This window comes from Podarcis pityusensis, assembly GCF_964106645.2.
Source record: "Podarcis pityusensis genome assembly, chromosome: 9".
NCBI classification, from domain to species: Eukaryota; Metazoa; Chordata; class Lepidosauria; order Squamata; family Lacertidae; genus Podarcis; species Podarcis pityusensis.
In genome coordinates, this window is record NC_138034.1 from 53,900,488 (window position 1) to 53,923,021 (window position 22,534).

Consider the following 22,534-nt stretch of genomic DNA (forward strand, 5'->3'; position numbering starts at 1 on the left):
CTGGTAAGGATGGTTTTAACTATATGTACTGTACCCATAACGTGTTTTGTTTTTTTTAATGCAGCCATAACCTGTGCTTGTGTACTTGAAAGTAAGTGCCATTCAGTTCAATTGAACTTACTTTTCAATAAATTTAATGCACCCAAGACAGCAACCTTAAAATGGTAGGTGAATGGGTGGTTGTAAGCGTCCTCCTTTCCATTTTTTCTTCCTAATTCAAGATGCTAGAACTCATTACTATTCCGTCCTGAGAACCGGGAAACTAGGTAGCTTTATTCATTTTGGATCCCTTTCTCTATCTCTTCCCGCATTACCGATTTTAGCGACTGTGTGTGTCTGTGTCTAAAACTGTAAATAAACAAGCAAAAAACACACCCACACAAACAAGCTCCCCCTTTTCAGCCACAAAACAATTGTGTATGTATAGGCTTCCCCCTCCTCTCCAAAAAGGGGGAAGTCTTAACAAAGCAGCCCTAGAAAAACATCCTTGTTCCAGATTTGTCTGAAGATGTTCAGATAACTATTATTTGCCCTCTCTGGAGAGGCTTCCTTGGGGAGGGGGAGAGTGAATTAGAAACCTCCACCCCTTGGAATAGCAATTCCCTTTCCGCCCTCATCTCTTTTTTCTGTCTTTTTAAACTCAGCCCATCTCAGATAATAATAAATAAGAATCATAAGCGACGCCAGGAGAATTGGGGAAGAGGGCAGTTATCAGAGTTAAAGTGATTAAAGAGCAAACAATTAGGAAAGAGATAAGGGAGCCTTTCTTGGTCGAGGGGAGGGGGAGCCACATGCGCGCATTGCTACCTCTTCCCTTCCTTTTTCAGCTACACCTTGGCTTTATTCGCACGCAGGCACCTTTCCCTTGCGTGGAAGTGGATGGCTGAAATTGTTTTAAACTTGGATTGCTGGGATGGCTTCGGGTGCATCTAATAAGGAGAGAGCTTCCATCCCACTCCCGTGCTTTCTAAGCTGGGTTTAGGTTGTTTTTCCTCCCCTCCTTCTCTGTATGGATACATTTCCTTTTTCCTCTCCCTCTCTCAAGAGCGTCTATCAATGCGCTGTCAATCAAAGCGGCGGCTTCTCTTTCATCTTCCTTCCTCCCGCCCCCACCCTTTCAACAGGGCGGGCGAGAGGGGGAGAGACACAGAGAGGAGGTGGAGAAGAAGTGGGTGGAGGGGATGTTAAAGTTACATTACAGAGGGAGCCAGAGAGAGGGAGAGACACAACTGGCTTCCCACTTCACACGGCCCCGCGTCAGCCAGCTCATCCTAGCTGAGCGGCTCCAGAGCTGGCCGCCGGCGCGTCGTCCCCACGCATTCGCACGACCGCGGGAACACGTGTCCGAGCCGCGAGAGGAGCCCAGCAAGCGCCTCAAGCGAGAGAGAACCCGCTCACCTCTCCCGCGCGGGAGAGGGAGAGCGCGTTTGCGTGCGCGCGCGCGCACCTGGCTGGATTTCTTTGCTGCGCTAATTGGGCCGCGGCGGGGAAGCCGCGACACCTGGACGGAGAAGTCGACGGAAAGGAATCGCCCTTCTCCCCTTCAGACTTCGGCACCCCGACCCGCACACTCCGTTTGAGAAGCGGGGGACCCTGGAGGAGCTCTCGGCGTTTCCATCTTCCTGAGGGAGCTGACTTTAAAAGTTTCATTCGAGGAGACACTCCCACCCCTTTCCTGTCACGCAAGAACTTCTTCACTCGAGGGATTTTTCCGGCACCACTTCTTCTTCAAGAGAGAGAGAGAGGCGAGGACAGCGAGCAGCAAAAAAGAGAAAGAGGGGCGAGAAGGTGGGGGGGAACCCTCTTCCGTAGCCAAGGGACAAAGGCAGAGTCGTCCTGGTGTGTGTTTGTGTCTGCGCGCGCGCCTTTCCCTCCTTCCACCTCTCCCACCCCAAGCGGAGGTGTCTCTCCGGCGTTTTCTTCCCCATCTCCAAGTTACCACAGAAAAGGGGGTGGGGGTGGGAGAGCCTCTTTTAAGCCAGCCAAGCACCCACCCACCTCCCTTTCACAGCTCCCAAACATCCAAATAGTGCTGTTACTTTTTGGAGAAGACAAAACCCGGACAGTTGTGTTTATTTATATCCAAGAACGTGGCGCAGGAATAACACCGGGGTCAACGAGAAGCCTCCAGAGGTCTTCTCTCTTCTTGTTTATCAGAAGAGGGGAGGGGGAGGCCAGAGGAGATAAGCGCCTCTACGGGAAGGGACGCGGTCTTGCCCAGACTTTCCTGTCCTCTTCGCTGCAGACACAACAGAAACCGGGAGCGGAGGGGTGACGCCTCTTTTAAAGGCAGCCGGGCCCGGCCGCGCTCGAGCCCTTTCCTCTTCTCCCCTCCCCCAGGTGTTTGGGTCTGGATGGCATGGAGAGGGGCGGGCGAGGAGGAGGAGGAGGAGGGAGCTGGGCTTAGGCGGCGAGGCGCGTGGGCTGCGCGGCTCGAGAGCCGGGGAAAGTGATCGCCGAAGACTTTTAACTTCCCTCGTTCCTTCTGTTCTCCTCCTCCTCCTCCTTTCCCTCTCTCCCTGCCCTCCCTTCTTCCCTTCCCTTCCTCTCCCTTGATTCCCGGGGTGGCGCAGCCTCTCAGGAGCAGCCACTATGCCTCAGCTCTCGGGAGCCGGAGGAGGCGGCGGCGGCGGGGACCCGGAGCTTTGTGCTACCGACGAGATGATCCCGTTCAAAGACGAAGGCGACCCCCAGAAGGAGAAGATCTTCGCCGAGATCAGCCACCCGGAGGAAGAGGGCGACTTGGCCGACATCAAGTCGTCGCTGGTGAACGAGTCGGAGACGATCCCAAACAGCAATGGGCATGAGGTATGTATGGAGAGAGAGAGAGAGGGAAAGATGGGCACAAACGGTTGGGGGTCTGTGCGAAGGGCAAGGGGGACGCGCACAACAGCTGGCGGAATAGAGCAAACTTTCCTGGAAGGGCGACGGTCAAGTAGTAGTAGCAGCAGCAGCAGCAGCATAATAAAAGTTGTGCACAGGGAACAATCCGGTTTCACTCTTTGGGTGGGCTTCGGGGTGGGTTGTGGGGGGGAGGCTTCGTCTTGATCCTTTTGCCCTCTTATCTCAAGCAGTAAATCAAGCAGTAAATCAGCCTGAGCTTGATGAAGTCGCTGGAATGCGTTCGAGTGGGTGGCTTTGCTATTCTGGGGCTAGAGGAAAGGATGGGGGGGTGGAAGAGTAGGTTTCTGGTAAACTCAAGACTACCGCTCCTTTTCAGAGATTTTGGGGGCTGTTGTTTTTTCCAAGTGTAGAAGGATCTTTCTTTCAGGCTAGCTAAGGAAAGGGCGTGTGTGCGCGCAGCGTGGAAAACGGGAAACTGTAAGCCGCCAAGTGGGATACTGTTTTGACCACGGCGCTTTGAAAACCGATACTCCACAGTTCCCCATGAATGAGTAGCGCTTGGCGCGGCGGAGGAGGGAGTGGAGTTGAAAGCTCCGCTTGCTGCAGTTCCCCCCGCCTTGGAATTGGGGGTGGGGGCAGGCAGAGCAGTTGAAGAGGAGCGGTTGTAATGTTGTGAAGCTACTCTTTAAATTTCCTGTTACCTTTCCCCTAGTTTAAACCCATTTTTTTGAGTGGTGGGGAGGCATGTATTGGGGTGCAAGTATGGCTAAACTGGCCTCCTTTGGTTTTGTTCCTTGTGCGTTTGCAGATGGCTATCGTGGCTCAAACGTAAACCTGGTCTGAGATTAAAACTTGAGTCGGGTGCCGTATTCCTTACATTACCATGGTTACTCTTGGTGCCCTGCCTTGCTGTGGTGCACTACAGTAGCAAATAAGAGTACATAGAGACACGTGGGTGGTTAGGCGGCAGCTCCCTAACTCTGCAGAGATAAATTAATTTGGTATAGGCAGAGCAAGAAAAACGCTAGAAAGTTAACTTCCTGTACATCTTTCAGTGAGAGATTTTTGGGAACAGTACGTCACAACAAAGTTCAGACTTTTTTCTAAAGGCAAACCACAGGTTTGAGGGCTGTGCTGCAGAAAACCAGTAAGGAGCCTGAAGTAGACAGACCTATGAATATTTGTTGCCAAAAGAAATATCTGCAGGCTGAACTGACTCATGCCTAGATCAGAAGTTTGCTTGCTGTGAAAAGACAGAAGAATCAGAGATTTTGAGCAATTTAAGTAAATGGTTTGGTGGGGGGCAGGTTACCTAAAAGATTGACTCCACCCTTTCATACCTGCATATACTTTTAAGTTATTCATCAGAGGATGGAGAGGGCCTTTTCTGTGCTGGTACCCTAGCTATGGAATGTCTTCTCAGGCTTTCTTGGTGCCTGCATTAAAGTATTTTCAGCACCAGGCAAATACTATTTTTCCTTCTCCCCAGCAATTTTAAATTATTTCTTACTGGGTCTTCTGTTTAAGAATGATGATAGAATGCTTGTGGAAATTTTTATTGCTCTTAGTATTTTATCTGATGGTTTTTTGTTTGTTTGTTTTTTGGTTATTGTTTTTGTGATCTGCCCAGATGACATGGTTAATGGCTGGTCCATCATTTTTTTAAAGAAACTTTATTTTTGTAGCATCTGTGGCTTAACTGTGGCTTACAAATTGAAAGAGCTCCTTTCCATCATTGCATCTGGTGTTATTTTGCTATAGTGGTACCTTAGGAACCTAGCCAAGGTGCTGCTCCCTACTACTAACAGTTGGGGAAATGGTCCCAAGTACACTTAAGTCAACTAAATTTCACTAATGATCAATACCACTTACAGTGAAGGGTTTTGTTTTCTGAATCCTTCAGAGTAAGGTGCATGGAAGTCAACAGAACTTGTTTCCAAGGAACGACTTTCTTCCGGCACACTGAGAAATGACTTGCAAACCTTCAATGTTGGGTTGTGCATTAAAGGTTTAGTTTGAATTTCAATGTTTCTGGATTGCCTTTTAAATTTGTAGGAGCTGGCATTGTTTCAAATGGAGTTGAGGTCTTTGAAATGTATTTAGTTACTTAATGCGTACTGGTGTGTGTTATTTGCAGTCATTAACTATATATTCCTTATTGGGCAGAGGTGACTTGGCCATGGTATTCCCACATTAACTTTCCACATTGAGCTGTTGCAATGTGCTCTATGTAGGGCTGCTCTGGAAGACTTATCAAAAACTTCCAACTGGTTCAAAATCCTGGGTTGCTGCTAGAACTCCCATAACCTCTGTTCTAAAACAGCTGCATTGGTTTACCCATTTGCTTTCAGGTTCAACTTAAGATGCTCTTGGTTGGTAATATATGGGGGGGGCTCCTTCTGGTAGTTCTGCTGCCCTATAAAGTTCAGGGATGTGGTGGTCTAAAAGAGGGCATTATCTGTGGCACCCCCTAAGTTCTGGAGTTCGCTCAGCACAGAGGTGTGTCTGGCACCTTCGCTTTCAGTGAATGCACCTCTGCCCTGGCCTCGGCACCTGAGACATGTGTTTTCAGGTCCCACTCTGTTCCTATGACTCCAATTTCAACTGCTTTTAATGCTGGATTTGAAATTGTTGTAACCTGCCTTGGAACCTGCTGGTGAAGGGCAGGTGATGAATTTAATGATAATGATTGTGAGTCCATATACCCCCCCCCAAAAAATATAATTCATTATTTTCCATGAGTATGGAATGCAGTGTGAGTGCTTTCTTCCCTAAATCAGTTTTCATGGCACAGGAAAAGGCAGGTTTGTATGAATCACAGGATCATATAATAGCATTAGGCCTTAAGAGTAGCCATGAAATTTCTCGGGTTAAAATCAGCAAGGTCAGAGCATTAGTCATAAACTCTTTAAAGGATTTGCATAAACTGTTGGGCAACTTACCAACACTGAAACAAAATTGGGATTTATTCTTTTTTATATATAAAAAAACCAAGGATAGTTCAGAGATGCCCACAATATATTTTTCACTAAAATGAGGTTTGTGCAAATTGAAGATAGTGGAAGCTATTCTTGCATCACTATAAAACTAAATACTAGCAAAGTGGTGCAAATAGATAGGAAGGTAGAGAGAGGGGGAGACATAGAAGTGTTTATGTGGGATTTGGACATTATGATACATTTTTATTAAGGGAAGATATAAGGAACAAAATAAGGTAAAAATAGATGGAAATGTAATAATGGCATGTGATATATGTTTTTTGTCCAGGTGTCCAGGCAAGGCCAGTCTCAGGAGTCTTACCACGAGAAAGGCAGAGAACACCCTGAAGAAGGTAAGACAGATCTTTCTTTACACAAGTTATAGATTTTGCTGCTATATTGCCCCTATTCATGTTTTGCTGCATGCAGGGCATTTTTGTATTGACTGTGGGTTGTACTTTTAGCCCCACCCATTGCAACAATTGCGCGGAAGCACTTTTGCTTGTATGTTAGGGGTGAGGCAAAAAGTGCAATCCTTCTCCGCAGTCCTTAAATAATGCCTTGCACCCTCGCATCAAGTAACAGTAGATCTGGATGTTGGTTATTGAGGTCAATCTGCATGCAAGCATTCTGTTTCAAAAATTGCCTGCATGTGTGTGAGTGAGTCTGGTCTGCGCTAGGACATGTGTGTGTGTTTGGGGGTAGTGGGCTTAACTTTTTGCCACCCACTGTGAGTTTGGGTTCCTGGTGCCTGCAATTTGCATAGGGGCTGGAAGTACCCTTTGGCTTCAGTAGCAGATTTTTTAGATGCAAGTGGCAATTGCAGGCAGCCTGACCTGGATCATAGTGGGCTGCATGCCCCCAACCCAACTGTGGGGGTCTCAACTGGAAACACCCACACTGGCATTCAAATATAAATTTTTTAAAAACCTACACTCAAAGGCAAGCGACTAAGTAAAGTCACATAAAGCCTGGCCCCAACTAATGTTAATCTTATGGTTTTTCCATGTGAGCCACTTTTTGTGTTGTGCCATTTTCCACAAATCAGTCCTGTGTACAAAACATTTTGAACAATTCCTATGGTATGAATATTTATTTACTGAAGCACATATGTGCTTCTCTCCCACTGGCAACTATAGGTAATTGTATTTGCTGGCTTCTTTCAGGCTTTTAAAAAAAAGTTTAGAAGGAGTTATTTTGGCAAGTACTCACTTGTTCTGTAACACGATGTAGGAAGCATAATTCAAGTAGCACAGTGGTTATCTGCTAATTAACCAAATATTTTGGATGCCCCCCAAGCCACTAGGTTACATGAGGGTTTTGTTTTTTTCCAGTGAAGCTGATTAGATCAGCATGATTCTTACTGCAAATACGTATCAGTTTCAGTTAAATTCTCAATATAGAAATGTGTTTTGTTTGTTTGTTTGTTTTGTCACCAGGGAATGGTAGTGAAGGGTTGGGGGCAACTCTGTCAGTAAGACTTGTAACATGGAGTCTGTAAAATTCAGCATTTCATTTGATAGCAAAATAGCCATTATTATTTAAATTACATATTAAGCAGATTAGAAATGGAACCCCCTGTGTTGAAAAGGCTCACCATTAGCGGCAGGTGTTGTTGTACAGAAGGCCGAACTCTCTCCCTTATTAATTGCTTCTAATTGGCACGGTCAGAACAAACTTTTTCCTGCTGCTGGTATAGACTACCAGAAGGAAGCCTTAAAAAGAAAAAAGAAAAAAACCCCACCAAAAAACTAGTTATAATGTCCTAGTTCTTAACTGGAGAACAGAACATGCGGGACACTTTCCTCTAAAGATTAACCTGTTCTAAGATGTGGTTGTAAATGGACGTATTCAAAGTTTTAATATCTGTGATGCTTAGTGGGCTGAGCTTCCTCCTGCCTGGAAGTTTCATATCTTCAGATATAACAGAACTCATTAAAATGTGGTGGTCTAAGGTATACTTTAGTGCAGTCCTTTTACTAGATCTAAGAACTTAAAGATGCAAACCTTGAGCAGAATGCAACCCCGCCCACCTTCCCCCCCAAAAATGTAGGACTGCTGGAAGAATGAGTGTCATCTTATATAGAGACACATTGGAAAATTAAGTGGCGGGGCTAAATCAATAACTCTTGCTTTTTACAGGGAAACACAATGATGGTGGCTTATATAGTAAAGGACCTTCTTACTCTGGTTATTCTGGGTATATCATGATGCCAAATATGAATAATGATCCATATATGTCTAATGGATCTCTTTCTCCACCAATCCCCAGAACAGTAAGTTTACTTTTTTAAAAAAATATATGTATGCATGCATATGTACACTCACAAATCATTCTTTGGAAGTACAAGCTTTGTTTACTGATTAGCAAGCCTCGGTTTTGGCAGGATTTGAGAGGAATGTTTCTTACTGCTAATTAAGGTGCTGACAGTGCATACTTGATCCTTAGGCTCATTTCTAGCTCTGTATATGCTTTCTAGGAATCTTGAACAGTTTACGGTGGAGCATAAGAGGTGAATCATACAGAATGGCATAGTGGTGTGAACCCATTGGCAAGTGGTGTATGTTTGTGGTACCCATTGTGAACTTGGCTTCCCTAGGAAGTTGCAGGTGGTTGCTAGAGGAGGTGGAGACTCCTCTTAGTGTTTGTCTTGGTTGGGCTGAAGAGGCTGAGTTACAATCTCAAGCCAGCCTATGTTGAACCATGCAATATGGCAGTAATCCTTTTGTATCAGAATTGGCGATCAATCTAATAATATATACAGGGTCTTGCAAACTTTTTCCTGCTTTAACACCCTTTTTCTGAGATAATGCATTCTCAGTGCCCTTGTAGCCCTCCTAATGCCTCCTTCTAACTTTAATAATAATAATAATAATAATAATAATAATAATAATAATATCATCTGTATAAGGGATGTTATACCTCCTTGATGGTCTCAGTAACCTATCAATGATAGCTATAGTTATTTAAAGTAAGTTAGGTTTTTCTTCTTCATTGAAAGCTACTTAAAATATGCTAACTTCTCAAAAGTCCTAAATTCTATCTTTTTTTTCTCTTTGTTGGACATTTTCTAGTATACCTGAACATGCTAGTTCGGGTTTACTTAATTATTATTATTTTTTATTAACAATAGTTGTGTAAGAACAAAAAAGCAATCTGATTTTAAGGGCTGTTGCATTAAACTGTATTTCTTATTGTAAGTTGTGAGTGGGTTAAGTGAACCAGCTACCTCTGAGTCCTTGGTGCACTGGAAGAGACCACAATTTGCATTCCTTTTTACCTCTGGTGCTGAAATTCAGTACATTTTTCATATAAACATGAAACTGTTAACTTTGGCATGTGATGAGTGTTTTCAGTGCATGTATTTACACAGACAGAACACTGGGATTGGCTGCATCTCTGTGACAAATATATGTTTGGTAGTGAACATGATTTATCACTTTGTGATTATTGAAGTGACCCTAAAGTTCCAATTCTGGGCTTACTTATTTTAGAGATGGTCCCACTGAAGTAAGTGGAGCTTCAGAGCAAGCGTAATGATTGCACTGTCTGTCTGAGGACTCTTGATGTAAATATCCCTCTCTTGTTAATTGAAAGGATGATGATGACTATAGGGGTTAGGATCTATAGGGACATATATTCTGTGCCACTGACTTTGAGTGAAATGGACAGATAAAACTGGTTATATATACTGCTTTTGCTTCTTCTTTTTATAAGTATGCATTACTTATGCTTCTGAACATGAAGGAAGTATGTTAATCTTTGCAAGTTCTGGAAACAAGCCAAATAGTTAAAGATTCAGTATGTGAAATAGCTGAGATCCAAAATTTTATTAGTTATTTCCTGGTTGAGTGCATCTCGTTCATGTTTGTGACTGGCTTACTCTAGAGGTTAATAATTGCTTTGGCTATCTGTATTTGGCACATGGACCTGAGAATACAAATAGTGTACTAGTAAGTTGTCATTGCATTTGTGTTTATTGCCTCGTAAACTTCCAAGATGGTTATGGAAGGAGATAATGTATACAAATAATCTAACACTAGATGTATATAAATCATCAAACACTGGCAGAATCCTGTTGGAGGAACCAACGCTTCCTGGATGTTCTAAGCACATAGAGCTGTGTTTAATACTAGAAAAGGGAAGAGAGAGTGTGTGTTAACAACATGCAAAATAACAATGTGTTTATAAACACAGAGATAGTTTTAATAGCAAACTCTAGGAGCTTACATAAAGCACTATTGTCAAAATAGAGTTACAATGATGGGAATATATTTTTGGCTTTCTGAAACAAAATCTTGCTACAGAGCTAAACAGTTACTTGAAACTGCTGTGTATTCAGCTTCCTCATTACCGTGTCTTGAATAAAAAGGCAGGTGATTGACAAAATCGTGTGTTTGGACATTAATTTTTTTTGAAGTGTTTTGTAAGTAAATAAGTAAGAGAACTTATCAGAAGTGAAAACTAAGGACTGTTCTTGCATTTTAGTGCATTTTCTGCCCTGTTGACATCAGGTTGGTTTTGTCTTGCCACATTGTGCTTTAAGTTATATAAAGGTCTGTGCCTTTGTGTGTATGGTTATAATGGTATTCGGTGATAGAAATCATGACATTTTAAAACAGAATATTCTTGCACAACTTCCAAAACTTGTCTGATCTGATGCAACTAGAGTTCCGTTGAGGAAAATCCCCATCTGATTGGGACTAAGCTTGACAGAGGAAAAATTGCCTTCAGGAATATTTGGAGGGAAAACTGATGACCATGGGAGGAATTTGACATTCCTCTTCTTACTTGCTATTTTTCCGCTAGAAATCCCCCCTTCACCTTCATGTTGATGAACCTTGTCAAACATGTTTTCCAGGGTAATGCAGTTTTGCTATTAGCTATCCTACATTTTATCATGAATCCACCTTCTGGTTTCCTTGTCTATTATTCAACCAAGTTTTATTTAGGGTGGACCCACTAAAATAAATTAACATGACAAAGTAAAGTCCATCAATTTCAATAGGCATACTCTGAATCAAACCAACTAAGTTTGATTCAGAGTATGCCTATTGAAATTAATGGACTTTTTCTCTTTCTCTCCAAGGTGAAGATGGTTCAGATAGATTTAAAAGATAGACTTTTCTTTTAAAAAAAGTTGTGTTGGACTGACCATTTGTTTGTGGATTTGATTCCTGTGGAATTTTTCATTAGCATAACAAAGCATCTGCCAGCTACATCCGTTGCCCCAGAGGTGTTAGGTAGGATTTGAACCACCTTGGGGGCAGTGAATTTTTTCACACTATTCTGGACAGCCTGATTTTCTTAATGTGCAGGGAAACTGATGAATACCACTGCTTATTTAAATTGAGTGGCTTGGGAATCATGATTAGTCGAATGGCCTACTGCTGATGAATATTCTGCTGCAAAAGTTTTTTTGCAGTATGTAAATAAGATTTTTTTTTATCAGATGCTAAAATTCATAGTGATTATTTCTCCTTAAGATGATGACCTAATTTTGCACTTCTGACTACTGCTGGTGGTGATGGGGAATTCCACAGACAGAAATATGCATGTAATGTTTCACAGAAATTCTAACATCTTTATATTAAGCTTATATAAGGCTACAATATCGACTTTTATGCTATGCGAGTTTTTACCAATTTTTCATTGAATAACAGTGTTTGCATGGGTTGAATAACAGTATTTGCATGGTTTTCAATGTGTGAAGGAAAGTATACTGCAAAAATAACGAGAGCCAGCCAGTTTGTAAAAACTGTTTCCCCTATGGTTTTATGTAAATGGCTTTTGAGTTGCACATCTATGTATATGATATGTTCAGTTATCTCTCAGGAAGATTCACGGAGGTGGCAGCCTTCTGAACATATGAGCAAATCCGGTTTGGGTATCAGTTTGGACATATTTCTGTGTCTTGGATTTCAGTGAATTTAACTCATAATATTAGGCTTTGAAATGTATCATTTTCATGTGGCAGTGTGGCTCCCTTGCCATCTCATGTTTGGAACCCTTTTCTTAAGGCTGTTCATGCAGAAATGAAGAAAAGCTTCACTTAGCAGATAATACTGGGAAAGATGAAACAATATGGGTCACTATAAGGCGTTATAAGACCCAAGGCTTTGGGGATCAACCCATGAGATGCTTGCAAAAAGCACATCCTGAAACAGTGGCCTAAAAAGAAAGGATTGTAATACAACTTTTTGTGAAAATCTTGCCACCAGACCTGTTGTTCAAAAAGTCACCAGCTCTGTTAAATTTCACCTAGCTTGTTTTTTATTCTGAACATCTCGGCTTTCAAGCTTCCGACTTACTGGGAGAAAAACTGCTATAACCATAGAAGAAAATGGTATGAACAGCTGGAGCAGCAAATGGCAGCAATGTTGTTCTTCATAAAGCAAGTGCTAATGCAGCACATATGTCAAGAGGGAGACTACAATACTTGTGAACCTAGCCTTGTGCGCCTTTTGGCGGCTTCCATCCTAGCATAAGTGTGAAGTGTGTGTGTGTGTGTGTGAGAGTGAGAGAGAGAGAGAGAGAGAGAGAGAGAGAGAATAAAGATTGGTTCCCTCTATATTATGGCACTTCAAGTGAGATTGGTTTTAGGTATCTGTCCTGGAGCGGGATCTATCCCGCATTTCTTGAGAGTTCCTCTAATTATCTCACATTATTAGGCTATTTATATGTATCTCTTTCCAAAGCAATTAGATTAAGGCTTGAGTAAGATGTAGGGTGGCAAGTTTAAGTCATTCTGTATTATGTGGCCTGTGTTCTTGGCAAGAAAAAAAAGGCTCCCCCTCTCTGCCACCCTTTGCATCTAAGCATCCTGGTTTTCATTCCCAGCTGGAATAATTAGAGTGAACAATAGGCCTCTTGGCAGCAATGAAAGAGCCCCCATATGTTCTCGTATAGGCAGTGAACTAAATGCCACAATTTTAACTTAAACTCTCACAATGCTATTGTTAGTATTTGAAGCTGGACTTCATCTTGTAGTTTTCACAGACCTCAGTCTTGGTGATATCCAAAGATTGTGGCTTATGGTTTTAGATTGCAGGAATTACATGCCGAGGGTTGCGTACAGTGGGGGTCACTCAACTGATGGTAAGGCTTCCATCAGTGGAACAAGGAAGGAAACGATTTTCAGTGATACCTCCTTATTCCTGCAGCAAGCTCCCATCTCTCTCTCCTCTCCCACCCACCCCCCAAATTTAGTGGGGAGGTGGAATCACTGAAAATTGCTTCCCTTCCTGTTCTGCTGAAAGAAGCCTCACAGTCAGCTGAGACCACATTTGAAAATCAGGTTGCTACTAAACGCTTGATGATATGGCCAGAGAGACCCAATTTAGCTTCAAATCATAATGCATTTATTTTATTTTGAAGTTCTCATGTGTAGCTCATGAAACACGTGCAGTCAGGGAAGGCAGCAAAACTATAAATGACGCGATTCCTCCATTGAAGGCACATACACATTATTACTGTATCCAAGGTATGGATCTCATATAGAAGTCAGCGACTCTTTTTTACACCAGAGACCTCACGATTACTAATAAGCTTGAGATAACACAGTCAGCTTGTATGCTTAGAAATATGGGTGTAATTGGAATATCTTATTCATGTACACAGAACTTGCCAAATGATGTGTAGACATATTCACCCTGCATTCTTTATTCTGCTCTTTTGGGGACAGGAAATGTTTATACTTTTTAGGGGGTGGGGTCTGAAGCACAGAGTGATTACTGGCAAGGGGGGAGATGGTGCTGGGGGAGTGGTAAAGAAGATCTTGTAAAAGGGCTGATAGCCACTGTAAGCCCTTTTCAGTCACTTCCCAGCTCTCTGAATTCGGGTGATCACATCAGTCCATTTCCTAGTCTGGTTGTGCTGTTGATGAATGCCAGGTTGGCCTGAATAAAACATCTGTGCTCCATGATTCAATTATGAGATGAAGGCTGACCTGGTATGTGTTATGAAGAAGATCTTGGTGGGCAAGCTTGCCTCCCATGGTACCCAGTACAGCACCAGCCCAGATTGGAAGTTACTTTCATCCATTAGATTTCCATTGTCCTCACCAGGAAGCCAATCCATCCTGTCATTGAATTCAGTGGTCTGTTATTTGTGTTGGGCCTGAATAGGCAGAATAGGGATGCTGTTGGTGTACCACCCACCCCACTGCCCAACAGCCTCCATGGGTGTGCGAGTGGCTTCAGATAACCTCTTCATAGTAACGGTAGTTGGGACTTCAACATCCATGCTGAAGCCAACTCCACACAGTGACGGAGGAAGGGGGCAGTCCACTCCAGGTGCCATATTTGAGGGGGATGACAAGAAGGCACCCTGTGGGGAGCTTGCCCTGCTGTCCCCGGGGGTGGTGGCGCAAGCCGCCTCCATTGCTCCTTCACAGCCGCATGAGGATCCTCCGTTCACGGCTACACCCTCCACTGCTGTCCATACGCTGCTTGAGCGGCTCTGTTGGCAAACCGCCAGGCGGCGCATGAGTGACGGCACTACATACGGTGCTGCACATGCACCCTTCGTACGGCACACGCACATGCATTGTACGTAGCAGCGGGAGCACATGCGCCCTACATAGTGGTGCCACACATGCACTGTACGTACGGCGCATGCGCCACCAGGCGGTTTGCCCCCTGGTCTGGTTCTCCTTCCTTTGCCCCTGACTCCACATTGCCTCCACGATAACTATGGGTCTAATATCCCCTTCCTAGGCAAGGTGCTGAAGAAGGTGGTACCAGAACAACTTCAGGCATGCTTGAATAAAACCAGTTATCAAGACCTATTTCAATCTGGCCTCAGGCCTGGTTTGGGGACTAAAACTGCCTTGCTCACCCTGGTCAATGAACTTTGTCAGGAGAAATATTATTCTAGAACTCTCAAGCATATTTGATACCATGGTATCCTCCTGGACTGCCTTCAGGATTTGGAAGTTGGGAATAATGTTTTGTGGTGGTTTCATTCCATTTTCTTGAGGCGGGGTTTAAAGAAAGTAGCATTGTGTGACTTACACTTGGCCCTGTATGAGTGATCCTGTGGGGTTCCTTAGGAATCTGTCTTGTTGCCCATGATCTTTAATATCTATCATAAACTTCTGGGAGCAGTCATCTGGAGATTTGGAGTAAAGTGCCATCAGTATGCTGATGGTACCATTTCTCTGTTGTGTCTGCATTGGGAAAGGTAGTGAAGGTCCTGAATGGGAGCCTGGAGGTTGGAAGGGGCTGGACCAATAAACTGAAGAAGAATCTTGGTGAGATGGAGGTTTTGTGGTTTGGTGGTTCCCAAGTCTGGAATTTGGCAGTGGTTCTGGGTTAGGAGTGCATATACCTGGCTTCAGTTGGTGCTTCAATTCTGGCCATTTTGGTCTGGCTATGGTTATCCATTCTCTGGCAATATCTAGAATGGACTATGCATGCACTCTACATGGGACTACCCTTAAAGATTATACAGAATTTGCAAGTTGTGCATAATGCAGTAGGCAGAGTGTTGATAGCAGCAGCAGGCTAGTTGTATATGACTTCTATTCTCAAACAGTTGAACTGGTTCAAGGTCCAGTTCTAGGTGCTTACTGTATTTTTCCATGTATAACACGCCCCCATGTATAAGACAACCCCTATTTTTTGGGACCACAACAAAAAATAGGGGGGGAATTGCCCTAAATTATTGAGCTTTTGGGGGGGCACTGCCACCAATCACTCTACAGTCTGCCCACCACTGCCAATCATCTGCACGCTCGCCGCCAAAAGCACACCTGCCCACTTGACGCAACAGCATCAGATTGCACACATGCCTCGCCGCTGCCATAGATCAATATCCAATTGCTGCAGCTGGAGCCAATCATCAGCAGGCCTTGCTGCAGCAACCAATCACATGCCCAATTGCTGCCGCCAATCTCCTGCTGGCTGCTGCCACCAATCGCCCGTCCCCCCTCTGCCTTCCTAGTGGTCCCTGCATTAAATGATGTGTGTAATGGAAAATACTTTATGGTGGTAGCTCCACATTTGTGAATGACTTCCTCATTGAAGCGTGTCTTGCCTCAACTTTATACTCTTTAGTTTTTAGCCTAAATGCAAAAGTTTGAACACTATGTGGAAGTAATGGGTCCTATGTTTTGTATCTAAATTCCACCCCCCCGCAAAAAAGAAGTTGCAGTAAGGCACATTTCACTGGCATGCTGCTGCTTAGCTGGGCTGAGACAAGGTAAGTCAGAAGTAAGGTTACTTTTAAAAATGCAACACATCCCCCTCACAAGAAGACTAAAAGGCAAGTGGCAGGAATACATTAAGATAACGTTGAACACATCTGTCCAGCTCATGCTTGCATTTCTGCATATAATAGGAAACCTGTGGATGTATCAGGAGAGCTTTTATAGGGGGGGGGCTGTACAACAGAATCAATCTTGAGGCTGGCATTCGCACAAAATTCAATACTTTCCTTGTTAGGTGTTAATCCCTATATCAATTCTAAGTTGAATTGTGAGTTGCTGAACTCTTTATTCAGCAGACATTAAAAAGTTGCCTAGTGTACTGAAACTTCATCAGTATAATTGTTTCTAAAAGAATTATAGTGAAATAGTAATTGTTGATGTGCTGAAAGACCATTGAATAAAAGGCGCATCTTCAGTACCACCAAAGTAAAATGCAAAACCTCCTGTAGGTAGAATAATTTTTAATATTTATATAGTCGTCCTTTTGGGGGGTGTCATTCAAGGATATGCAAATCATGATATTTTTTAAACATGATGATACAATGCGCAAACTCAGAGAGAGAGGGGGTGATGTATTATATATCATATATATTTATTTAAAATTAGCTATGCAGTTAAAATGGTGCAAGAAGCAGAACCTCTCTGATTGCTGTGGTAAAAAAAGAACTCATTCGTGGGGTATTGATTTGTTAAGGAATACATAGCATTTGGGGGGAGGGACAAAATGAACATACAAAACACTGTCTAGCTGTTGATGAATCCACTGCACACAACACCCCTTTTCAGCATTTGCTATTGAGTTGATGAAGAGCTTTTCCTTTCCACACTTGTTGAGTTTCTCACATTTTATTCTATGTTTGTGTGTGTGTGTACCCTCCACCCCCACAAGAGCTAAAGGAAGAATCTTACTGGTACCATAGATGTGCACTCCTCTGTAGTTTAAATGCCACAGACGGTGAAAGGTCACGTGGTATTTTAAAATAATTGCACTTTGTTAGCTTTCATAGGCTTAGGATTGGAACCCCATGTCTACCTCCACTGTGTGAAATCAAAGCTCTGGTGTTGCTTTTGCAACCTGGCATGGAAAGCATGTTTCCCAGTAGAGAAGCAGTGGATGGGAGGAGGGGGCTGGAAGAGAACCTGCTGTTCTTTTTCAGCGTCTGCCCAGTAGGGCCCCGATTCTGCATTTCCATCACAAGCGCAGGTCTAGAACGTGGGAATGGGGAAAGTAGCTAATAAAAAGGAGAAGTTGGAAGGGTAAGGTGGTGGGACGTTGAAAGGTTAAGCACCCACCAACTCTTCAGTGGAAATCGTGACCTTCTCAGCCTCTTCTCACAAAGTACTAGTTGCAGCTGGGCTTTGAATAAACAAGGCAGAGGCTCTCAGTTCTTGCAGTTCTGCCCTCAGAAATAATCAATTAGCAAGGAGAGCCACAATGCCCCCATGTGTATTTTATTAGCAAAGAGACATTGTGCAGCTAGCTGCTTTTGCTGTGTATTGCAGTTTTGGCTTGGCTTGTTGTGCTTGGTTACAAAAGCATTGCTTGGATACAAATGTAGCTGATTATCTGGTTGTTAACATACTGGACTTGGCTGAAAATCTAAACATACGCTGAATTTCAAGTCCTGTTGAAATTGGTGATTTGTTTCCAAGTAAGCAGGTTTAAGATTAGGGTGAGTTTATGTAGCCTAACATTTTAGCTCAAAGTATTTTGAAGTGCGATGTGTACTTGGTTATTCTATAATGTGAAATAAAAAAGGCTAGCTAACTCTCAGTTTATATAGCACTTGTAACTTATTAAGGTTTAAAATTAACGTTCTACAGTGGTACCTCAGGTTAAGTTCTTAATTCGTTCTGGAGGTCCATTCTTAACCTGAAACTGTTCTTAACCTGAAGCACCACTTTAGCTAATGGGGCCTCCTGCTGCTGCCGCCGAGCCGCCGGAGCACAATTTTTTTCTCATCCTGAAGCAAAGTTCTTAACCCGAGGTAATATTTCTGGGTTAGCGGAGTCTGTAACCTGAAGCGTATGTAACCTGAGGCGCATGTAACCCGAGGTACCACTGTATTTGCTTGATGGCTCTGTTATCCAGAAAGTGAATTCTTACTGTAATCTCTGCTTATATCTTCCTCCTCCTTGCAGAAGATGAAATAAGCGTTCCAGATTGTCTTCACATCCAATTAAGTGCTAGCCTCCTGAAAGGATTGTGTGAATCAGCTCTGACTATCCAAAGTGTTTGTGTATGTTTGAGGTTGTCTGGTTCTTGTTTTTAATCTTTCATGAGAAAGAAAGGATGATATGACAGCAAGGATGATATGGCTGCAGAGCCAGCCACTTGCTAGGGGTAAGAAGTACAATGGTACCTTGGGTTACAGACGCTTCAGGTTACAGACTCTGCAAACCCAGAAATAGTACCTTGGGTTAAGAACTTTGCTTCAGGATGAGAACAGAAATCGTGCGGCGGCAGCGCAGTGGCAGCGGGAGGCCCCATTAGTACCTCAGGTTAAGAACAGTTTCAGGTTAAGAACTGACCTCCAGAACGAATTAAGTTCTTAACTTGAGGTACCACTGTATTCAAGTAGCTTGATAGAGAAATATGGATCAAACTGCCCTCCTTATGTAAATATGCTTTGTGAGTTTTGGGTGGCAACCCTCCATCAAAATCATTTATATTCCAGGCTATATTGGAGACAAGTATATGGTATTGATAGCATTTTATCTGTTCAAAAAGTATATAAAATTTAGGATTTCTAAAGGAATGGCTTGTTGTTTTTCAAGCTATTCAACAAAAAAAGAAGACAGTGCTTGTTGTGCACCTTTAGTAGTTGTGTTGAAGAGAATCAAAGGATTCAGGGAAGGATAGATTTTAGCAGAATGCTGAGGTCTCACCACATGCAAAGGAGAATTGGGCTTCTGTTGATTGGGAAATGTAGTTTGTTATGGATGCCAAAAGTTGTTTAGATGACCCCTCACAGAGCTTTAATTCCCAGCACCATTAACAAATAACACTTCCTAGGATTCCCTGCAGGGAACAGTGACTGTTAAAGTGGTTTGAGAATCCTTTAAATGTATACTGCGGATGTAACCTTAAGGGTGATAGAAAAGGGGAAATAATAGCAGGTGCAGCCTGCTAAGAAAGAACACTCACTGGGTTATCCCATTGGGATGGTGGTTGCAGCTCAGTGCCCATGGGAGCCTGGCCATTTAAATTGGCCAATTGTGGGTAGGCAGGGCGAGGGGGGGGGCAGCTTGGCTGGCAGACCTGGGGTGCTTAGGCTTCACTCAGGTCCATTAGCCACCCGTATAATGGGACTGCAGCTGTTCTGAACAGCTCATTCTGAGCTGGATTCCCCACCCACCTTCCCCAAATTTAGTGGCTGATAAGCAGCCAGTCCTTACTAAAGACTTTGCTATGGTACTATTCAGCTGCCATATTTAGGACCAGGGACGAATTTTCCTGCAGACAAATTGGGCCTGTCTGGAAGTTTTGCTTGCCTCATAGCAATTGTCAAAACTTTCACTGGTGGCGGATAAGGCATTGGGTTTGTAGTGTATGGGGGGGGCAACCTTGATGCCCTTAAAACCATGGTCAACCCAGCTGGAATAATCAATGAGCAGCCAATGCCTGCTTACATCTGTAATATATAAAAGTTGTGGCCTAGTCTATTCAGCCCCAAGGTTGTTGTCCTGTGGCTTCATTTACTGGTTTTGATGAGGGCCTAGATTGCTGTGAGCACACTGCACCTGAGCCCACAACGCAGGAGAAAAGAATTCACTTTTCAGGACTATTAAAAACATAGATATCTACTTGCAAAGCTAGTAATTGAAAAGACCCATTGTTTGCAAGAACTGCAGTCCTGTCCTCCTTTGCTCCTGGCCGCCGTGTCTCTCAGGAAAATTACTGGAGAAAAATCTGCAACATGGATGCTAAATGCACTGAAATCAGAAGTCAAATAAAAGAGAACCCATAATATTTTAAACACAGTTGGATTATCTGGGGACTCAATTATTTTGTTAGCATTAGGGTTGATGAGGGATAAGTTCACTCATGCCAGAAGACTGAAATGCAGCACAAATACTGACTTAAAAGATTTCCACTCTGTCTGAAACCCAAGAGAGATGTGCCCCAATCTTAGGAACATGCCTGGACTAAATGGACTTAAGCCTAGATCTTCTGGTTTAACAGGTTTAGATGAGAGCACTAGCAAATGTGTTGTTCTACAAGGACAAGTGGAAATTTGAGGCATCCAACCTCTTAAAAACCTATTTATTTCAGACCTTCTCCTCTTAAATAATGTATTCCTAGTTAAATTCTCCTGCCACATTGGCAGGAATTTTATATTGTTTCTACTTGTTTTAACTGTCCTGCATTTTTAAATGAGATTGTTGCTATTATAAGTTTCTTTGTATGCTGTTTCTTTTTTAATGCTGTGCTACCTGCATTGAGTGGGCTAAAGGTGGACTTGTAAGTAAACAAATCCAGTCTTGGAGAAGGTAAAGGCTGAATGCTTACAGGTTCAGTGGTCTGAGACTTTAACCTGGCTTCCTTAGGGTAGAGACCAGGTAGCAGGTGAGCTGAAACCAAAAGCTAACCAAGACAACTGCTGTTAGTTGTTACAGCACAGGGGTTCTTAAACTGGTGTACAGAATAGTACCAAGGTCTGTGTAGGAGGGAGGAAGCAGCTCCTACCTCCTCCTCCTACTCCCCCTTGTTGAATTTATATACCGCCCTATACCCAGAGGTCTGAGTGGTTCACAGAATAACCACTGTTCTATTGCAAAGTTAGACATAAGCATTCTAAGCAGCCTGCAGCATGAAGCTCCAAAATATGGGGTGAAATTATTCTTTCTGACTTGCCACCTGAGGAGGAATTTGTATCTCTTACTGTGGTAATTCCCGCATCTGTGTAGCTTTACTTTTTGTGTGTGTTGTGTGTAGTTTACTACTGAAGACACCACTTCATCATACTGTTTTATATACAAAATTCTCACATGCAAAAATGAGCATCTCTTGTTGTGACTAGTCATAGGCATGATTTTTAGTAAGCTTCCAAGATACTTGCAAAATGTCTCAAGAGACATATCTGACATGTTGCATGTTACAAAGAAGTGAATATCCTGCCATTTTCCATGCACATTTGATTTGATTTATACCTCACATTTCTGCCATAACATTCAAGGTAGCGTACATTGGTTTCCTAGGTGGGCCCTGACTGGACCCACATATACTTGGCTTTGGCGAGAGTCCTGACTGCATGTCTTTAAAACCTGCCCCAACAACCTCAACTTAAAGGTGCGCATAGGGAAAAATCAACATAAATAAAAGTCCCTAAGCTGCTTGGACGCTTGGGAGCAGGATCTCTGTGTAGCACAAATTGAGAACAAATAGATCACTGCATTGCACATATGGAGAACATTATTCTGTTGCTGCACTTGCAGAGGCCATTGGCATTGGAGCTGGTTTAAAGAGTTCTTAAGATGTGCTCTTCCTGCCTAAGCTGGAATACATTTCAAATGCTTTGGGCTCAAACCAAGTTGGCAGGTCCAACTCATACTGTGGAAAGTAGTACGGAAATGTTCAACCAAATAGTGGGTTTCCACATGACTCCGCAGGCTGCTTCTTACAAGACATTTTGTACTTTGTTCAAATACCCAAGTATAAAATGCATGTCTATCATGTTGGTTATAATGATCTGTGTAGATTATCATTTTTATTCTTCAAAATGGCACATAAACCCTTTCCTAGTTGCCTTATGTTGAAGGGGGAAACCGTGATTCGAGCAAAGATTTGCCCTTCATACAGCGTGATTGATGGGGAATTTATGGTTTTATATTTATTGTACTTTTGTTGTCTCTTTTGTAATAACATGCTGTTCACTGCTTTGGGAGCCTTTTGACCAAAATGAGGTATATAAATGAATTATAACATATAACATAACTGGTGTAATATGTATGTATTTTGTGCTTGATTAAAGAAGCTGCTATAGGTGCTATCACTATTGCCTTTTAAACAAAAGTTAATTTGCTTGCATAAGAACCTACCCAGAAGAAGATGAAATAGCTGTTAGAGATTGGTGCAAGTATGGAGTTTTTGCATTCATCACTGAAATAGGTTTGGCATAGTCCAGTGCTTCCCCCCCCCCCCCCGGGGGTACGCGGGAGTACTCATACCCCCTAAACATTTTGTGAATCTAAGTTTGGCCTCATTGAGGGGCAGTATTTCAATATCAGTAGGAAAATGAGAGTACCCTTGGCTTAGTCTTTTTTCAAAAAGCAAGGTGTTTAGTATTGGCTTTTGCATAGTTCAGAGAGATTTGTGTTAAACAGTAAGAGGGTAGGTACTGAAATAAGCTAGTGATCACTGCTATCTAGGAAAATGGACTTCCTGCATAGTTCACTTGCAGAGAAGACAAAGGGGTATCTAACTGGAGAGGCCGAATTAGTTCTTCCTTGGGTGGAAGTTTTGCTAAAGGACTGCTTACGGAGCAGTATGGGTAGAAG

General features: G+C 43.0%; 1 protein-coding gene across 5 annotated transcripts in view; it reads left to right on the top strand.

The window, feature by feature from the left end:
• Positions 1-1,217: 1,217 nt before the first annotated feature.
• Positions 1,218-22,534, top strand: part of LEF1 (lymphoid enhancer binding factor 1) — a 102,755-nt gene continuing 81,438 nt past the window's right edge. For 2 of the 5 annotated variants that reach the window (XM_081020338.1, XM_081020342.1), the window contains exons 1-4: positions 1,218-1,839; positions 2,574-2,808; positions 6,112-6,175; positions 7,965-8,098. In XM_081020338.1, the coding sequence (XP_080876464.1) occupies positions 2,593-2,808; positions 6,112-6,175; positions 7,965-8,098 (414 nt within the window). In that variant the 5' untranslated portion in view covers positions 1,218-1,839; positions 2,574-2,592. Of the gene's footprint in view, positions 1,840-2,184; positions 2,341-2,573; positions 2,809-6,111; positions 6,176-7,964; positions 8,099-22,534 lie in introns of those variants that run through there. The other 3 variants (XM_081020339.1, XM_081020341.1, XM_081020340.1) reach the window with 3 other exon arrangements.